Source organism: Bison bison, unplaced genomic scaffold, assembly GCF_000754665.1.
Source record: "Bison bison bison isolate TAMUID 2011002044 unplaced genomic scaffold, Bison_UMD1.0 scf7180017864519, whole genome shotgun sequence".
Lineage (NCBI taxonomy): Eukaryota > Metazoa > Chordata > Mammalia > Artiodactyla > Bovidae > Bison > Bison bison.
The window spans coordinates 12,841,804-12,848,083 of record NW_011495072.1 but is presented as its reverse complement, the minus strand read 5'-3'; the positions used below and the strand labels follow the sequence as shown (position 1 = coordinate 12,848,083).

Here is a 6,280-nt window from a genome sequence, read left to right as displayed (position 1 = left end):
CTTGTCCTCTGTGAGGTGAAACTTACCTGGGCAACTGGGGACCATAGTGGGGTTATAGAGGGGTCGTGTGGAGAGTGAAGAAGTCAGACAGGGAGATGGGTCGGAGGTGATGAGCACCGTAACTAGGGTAAAGGCAGGTGAGGAGAGAAACATCGAGACTGTGTGACGTCCAACCAAGCAGACTTGGGGACCAATCTGGCTTAGGGAGAGGGAGGAAGGGGTGAAGGATGCTTTTCAGCTTTCTGCTCTGGAAAACTAGGGAGACGGTGAGTCATATCGGCAGTTCCAGAATTTCCATACTGAAGGGCTTAGGCGGGCAGCCTCATCTGAGAACAGTGGGGCAGTTCAACTGGTTTGAGCACTTTCCATAACCCATCAAAGGATAAGAAGGTTTGATGAGGTCATGAAGGAACTGAGATTTAAAAACAAGATAAAGGAGTAGGTTCTATATCAAAGGGGATCCTGTTCAGAAGGAAGACAGGCTGTGAAATCCATTTCCTGCCTCAGAACCCCCAACTCGCCCTCCACCAAACAAAAACAACAAAACAAAATGCAAACAAACAAAAACTGACATCGTCTTGCTTAATCCTTGCTATTGACTATTTCCCATGAGAGCAGAGGCATATACGTATAAATCCACACAGATTTTTCTCTAAGAATTGCAGAAGGGACACATATGCACCCACACACATTGCGACTGGGCTGGAACAGTCTGGGTTTTGTTATTCAATCCCATAGTAAAACTGTTTCTTGCTAACAGTTTGGTCAATACTTTCTGATTGGCATAAAATGAAGAAGGGAGATGAAGGAAGGAGCTGTGATTTTTCAAATGGCCAGTAGATCACCAGCCATCCACATTCACTTTCCTGTGTCCAGGCCATCTTACGGTTACATCTGACACTCTGGTCATGAAGGCTGGAGGAGCAAGGACACTGTACAGGTTGGCCATCGCACATGCTCCCCATGCCATCCTGCGTCAGCTTCTCTCCACCCCAGGAGAGAGTGCTTCCCCCTGCAGTGCAGAGCAGAGCAGACCGCTGTTTGTTCCGGGGGCCTCCCTTCAGGCGATTCACCCCCAAAGGTGACAGTGAAGTATGTGAAGCCACAGAGCTCATCACAAAGCCAAGACTGAAGATCAAGACCTTATGGCAAACTCAAATGCAACAGCTGCAGGAAACACATGACATTTAGACCTCCAACTCCAGGCGGAGAGGGGAAGCGGACTGCATCTCCCAGGGCGGCCAGGCTGGGGACCGAGGTTTTCTCCAAACTTGCATCCTTACAGACTAATTCTGACATCAACAGAACAAGAGGAGCAAGATTATAGGAATGAGTAAGGATAAGTGACAAATGATGGAGGTTAAAAAATGTCATCATAGCACTGGAAATAATAATATTCTTTTTAAGACCACAAAGAATTTAATTATATTCCCAGTAATTTTATAGTCACTTGATAAAGACTAGAGCCAATTCAATGAGACACTCAGTAATGACTTTGCTGAAGATTAGTAAATTCTAGGAGATTTTAAATAGAATTAAGAAATCCTTCTTCTTCTTTTTTTTTTTTGGCTGCTCCAGGTCTAAGTTGCAGCATAACATGAGGGATCTAGTTTCTTGACCAGGGATCAAACCCAGGCCCCCTGAAATGGTAGCACAGAATCTTAACCACTGGACTTCCAGGGAAGTCCCAATAAGAAACCATTCTTGATGGACATTTGAAATATTAGACTTTGTGGCCCATCCAAATGCAGCCTACTCCAGGAGAGCTGCTGGCCGGCCCTATGGCTCCTATCACAGAGCTCTCCAGCTGAAAGTTCTTGGAGGAGCAATGCAGGGTGCTTGTGGGAGTCAATGCAGTGAGCTAGAACAAGAACTGCATGGGTTCAAACCCAAAGACTACTATTTACTAGCAATACGATCTTTGGCAAGTTACTTAGCTTTTCAAGACTCAGTTTTCTCATTTGTAAACTGTGGTGATACTAGTAACAACTTCAGAATGTGGTGTTACATGAGAGAGTGCGTGGAAACATGGTTATAACAGGCTTCTAGGAACTGATAGATGTTTCCTGATGGACAGCTCAAGCCTGAAATATCACGCCTGGAAGAGGTAGATGCTCAATGCAGCTTTGGCCTATTTATTCAGAAAACAGATATTTATTGAGGGCCTACTAGATACTAGACACTGTCTGTTTTCTTTTTTTTTTTTCAGATTTCACAAATAATTTTATTTTTTTATTATTTTTTTAATTTTATTTTTAAACTTTACAATATTGTATTGGTTTTGCCAAATATTGAAATGACTCCGCCACAGGTATACATGTGTTCCCCATCCTGAACCCTCCTCCCTCCCCATACCATCCCTCTGGGTCGTCCCAGTGCACCAGCCCCAAGCATCCACTGTTTAAAGTGCTAGGAAAATAGCCAAGAACAAGGTAAAGTCCCTGATCTCGTGAAGTCGGTACTCTGATGAGATGGACAGTCCATGAAGCAAACCGAGACTACCTCAGACAGAGGCGAGTACCATAAAAACACAGGGCGAGGGAAGTGGTGTGACAATTTTAGGTAGGGTAGTCAGGAAGGCTTTGCTGGGAGGGCCATCTGAGTGAAAACTTGAATGGTGAGGGGTCAGCCCCAAGGACGGAAGGCACAGCAAGGGTAAAAGTCCTAGAGTAAGAACAAGCTCCTTGTGCTGGAGTTATCAGGATGGATAAGTGGATGAATTTCCATAGGACCTGAATCTCTCCTGGAGCAGAATCTATGTCTTATTACAATTCTCTGCAAACATACCTGATCTTTGGCATCAGTTCCCTGAGGGGTGAGGATCACATTTTATATTTATTTGTAATCTGCACAAGTCACTCAATCAGCAGGAGATAATCAGCTGCAAAGACCTTTAGCCTCTCCTGACTATTTAATAATATGGCCCAAAAGGATTCTCTGTTCAGAATCAACACCCTCTGATGAAACATCCCTGAATAACCCCCTCCCACACTAATCTCATCTGCCCTTGAACTTGCAGAGCAAGCATTATCTGTCCTATAAGTCTGATGGTAGATTCTACTTCTCTCTCTGATTGTTTCTTATTTTCCTGATTCCAGGTTCGTCTACTACCTCTACAATGCCTTTGAGAAACTTCCAAATGTTAACTTCATCGCCGTCTGTTTCTTTACTCTCCATAGAGACTCACACAATGCAAGATACACAACAGGAATTAAAAGCTACTTGAAGTACATTTTCTTGTGAACATTTCCATCAGGAGTTTGAGGTTAATTCTTACATGTCTTAATCACTAAGCCACGGTTCCCCTTTAGATAGCTACTTTAACACCTATGGTTAAAATTCACAAAGGATGCAAAAATTGGCACTGGTGTTAATTTTGCTGAAATTTTGCTGAAAACGCTCAACATACTCTATTAAATCGGGCAGGCCTTTGTAGATGTCATCATCATTAATGCTTTCTTCTGTCGGGAAGGGCCTAGGAGAGAGGGAAGAAAAAAGGGTGAATGAGCAACAAGGAGGTGGACATTTACCACTCACTAAACACTAAAGTTCAACTGCAGCCAAAGTGGTCAGGTCAGTCACCATGTTTCACATGACATCTGGGCTTCCTCCCAAAGTGTGGGACCCTGCGGCTGTGTCAGGGTCCCCCAGGAAAGCTGTGGCACCTGCTACCCCCAAACCCCTGCAGGAATCACTGCTGGTCACTACAGTCACGTGAGTGGTTGCAGACGTGCTAAGGTGCTCACCGTTTCCCACCAGCCACACACTTGCAGGCTCGCCTCACTGCCCACTGCAGCTTCCCAGTTCAGAGTGGGCCCTTATCTTCCACACTGTCTCTTTGCACTTAAGAGAATCTGATCTGACAAATAATTTGGTAACAATCCTCCAAGCATGACTCAGTTTACTAGTATCCATAAAAAAATTAGAAGTAAAAAATGTCATGTCCTCTATATATGATCATTGACTCTGATATACTTCTCTACTCAGACCATAAACTATATAAGTCATATTTTTGTATTTTCATCTATTGGACAAATGAGTCAAACAGGCCTCAGGGAGAGTATGATGTTTTCTTTGTCCCCTGGTCAAAGAAAATCACTTTAATTTATGCCCTGTTCCTAGCTATTGACTCCCTTGTTTGCCTCACGCTTTGATCTTTGTTCATAACAACAACATAATGCCCTAAATTCACATCTAACAAAATCACAGTGATTATACTATGGTGCCAAAAGTTTTACGCTTTCTTTACATACAGGCAGTATGTCATATGTTTCATAAAAACAAGAGGACCCATCAAAATAACAAATAAGCACTAAATAATTATATTTAGTATAGGGAAAATATTTCACATTGGTTTATAGATTAACTTAATACTTAGGACATTTAAGGAACATACATTTTTCAAATAAGTTAAAATGTGTGAGAAATGCCAGTTTCAAAACCCTTTTTTAAAATAAATATCTTGACATATTTTATTATATTCTTATATACGAGTCCATTGCAGTAAAAACAAATTATAAATAAGAGTAATTAAAAAGAAAAAAAAAACTTCTATGTATCCTTTCAGAATTAACCATATAAATATGGTTAATTAACACATAAAAATAAAAACATGCTATTTAAAAATCTTCTGCTTGCATATAACAAAATATATGCTGACATGGAAAGAGAATCATAAATTGAAGAGGCAATGACAGGGTATGCAACGTTTATCCAACCTATAGACTCCCTCTGTAGAAAGCTGTCAAATTCATGGTCCATTTCTGAGAAAGGGTCTGTGGGGCATCCTCCCCAAGGTCACTGTGCTTTGTACCCAAGGACTGGGCTGCCCAGCCACAGCTGATTAAACCTGTAGACATGATTGTATCCCCTCTGTTACAATCTGAACGAGAACAGAAAATTGGAAGCAACAGAAGACGAGACAGAGGTTCACAGAGCCCCATAACAGCTAGAGACAATTATAGACTCCTGAGGAAATCGCATGAGAAATGAGATCCATTCCATTTCCATATGGCCTGGCTGTGTGACTGCTGAAACTGCTTTTCTGTTGTTTCTAACATCATTAACAATACAACTTTCTAACTGAACTCACTTGAATATGCTGTATTTTAAACAGAAAAGGCCCAACACATGTATCTCCATTTCCATACTTATTGACTGCATAATATTCCACTACATGGAAAAAGTAGAATTTAACCAATTTACAGTTGACCTTTGAACAAGAGGGTCTGACCTGCACAGGTCCACTTGTAAACTGACTTTTTTCAGTAGTACATACTATACAATCCATGGTTGGTTGAAACCCCTGATGCAGAGGAACAGAGGGTGCAAAATATTAACTGTAAGTTATACTCAAATTTTCAAATGTGTGGACAGTGGGTGCCCCTAATGCCCACACTATTCAAGGGTCAACTATAATTCCAAGATTGCATTTGGTACCAAACCTTCAGTATATCTCCTTGTACATACATCATTTTGGTTGTCTGATTAATTCTTAAAATGCCTGAAAGTTGTGACTCCTTCTTATGGCTTATAGGATACAAATGTACTACAACATCTTTTAAAATATTTATTTAAGCATTTGTATTAATGAATCACCTGTATAGAAATGTTAGAGGAAGTTAAAAACATAAATAAATAAATAAACGTATCAGTGATTGTCACCAGTAAATTGAGAACAGTATTTAGACAAGGTGCTTTATTCAACTCTACGAAGAAGTTCTTACTTGCTCAACAAATTTCAAATGTCTATTGAGTACTTCTATACTAGGTATTCTGAGTGAATGAGATGGAGTCCCTGTGTGCAAAGTGCTTTACAAACAGTTACTATTTGATAAACAATCACCTCACTGAACTGAACAGGACACACGAACCACAGAGAAACCAGCTTACCTGATTCCTGTGGCCAACGCTATAGGTGTGCGAGAAAGTCGCGATAACGTTTCTATTACCTGAGAAAAGAGGACAGGGATTATTAGACATGCATTTCATAAAAAAAATTATTTTCAAAAACTAGTTTTACTAGCTAATATTAACAACAGCAGCAGAAATGTAATTTGTAGATACCACAAAAAATGCAGAATGGGAAGAGCCATAACTGAGAAGCATAAACATCCGGGTTGTAATTTTGTCCCTTGCTTTAACTTTACGATGCTAAGCAAATGACTAACCATTTGGTTTGCCATTTCTTGACCAGGAAAAACAAGGAGTTAGGCAAGGGAGTCCTAAAGGTCTCATATTTCCACTTCTACATGATCTGAAAGACCCTGTGCACTCTTGC

The 6,280-nt window shown here is 40.9% G+C and overlaps 1 protein-coding gene across 2 annotated transcripts in view; it reads right to left on the bottom strand.

Moving 5' to 3' along the window:
- The window catches only part of VAV3 (vav 3 guanine nucleotide exchange factor), a 436,414-nt gene that overhangs the window by 232,945 nt on the left and 197,189 nt on the right, over positions 1–6,280 (bottom strand). For both annotated transcript variants that reach the window (XM_010830944.1, XM_010830945.1), the window contains exons 3-4: positions 5,893–5,951; positions 3,410–3,475 (exon numbers count right to left, since the gene is read on the bottom strand). In XM_010830944.1, coding sequence (XP_010829246.1) covers positions 3,410–3,475; positions 5,893–5,951 — 125 coding nt within the window. The remainder of the gene's footprint in view (positions 1–3,409; positions 3,476–5,892; positions 5,952–6,280) is intronic.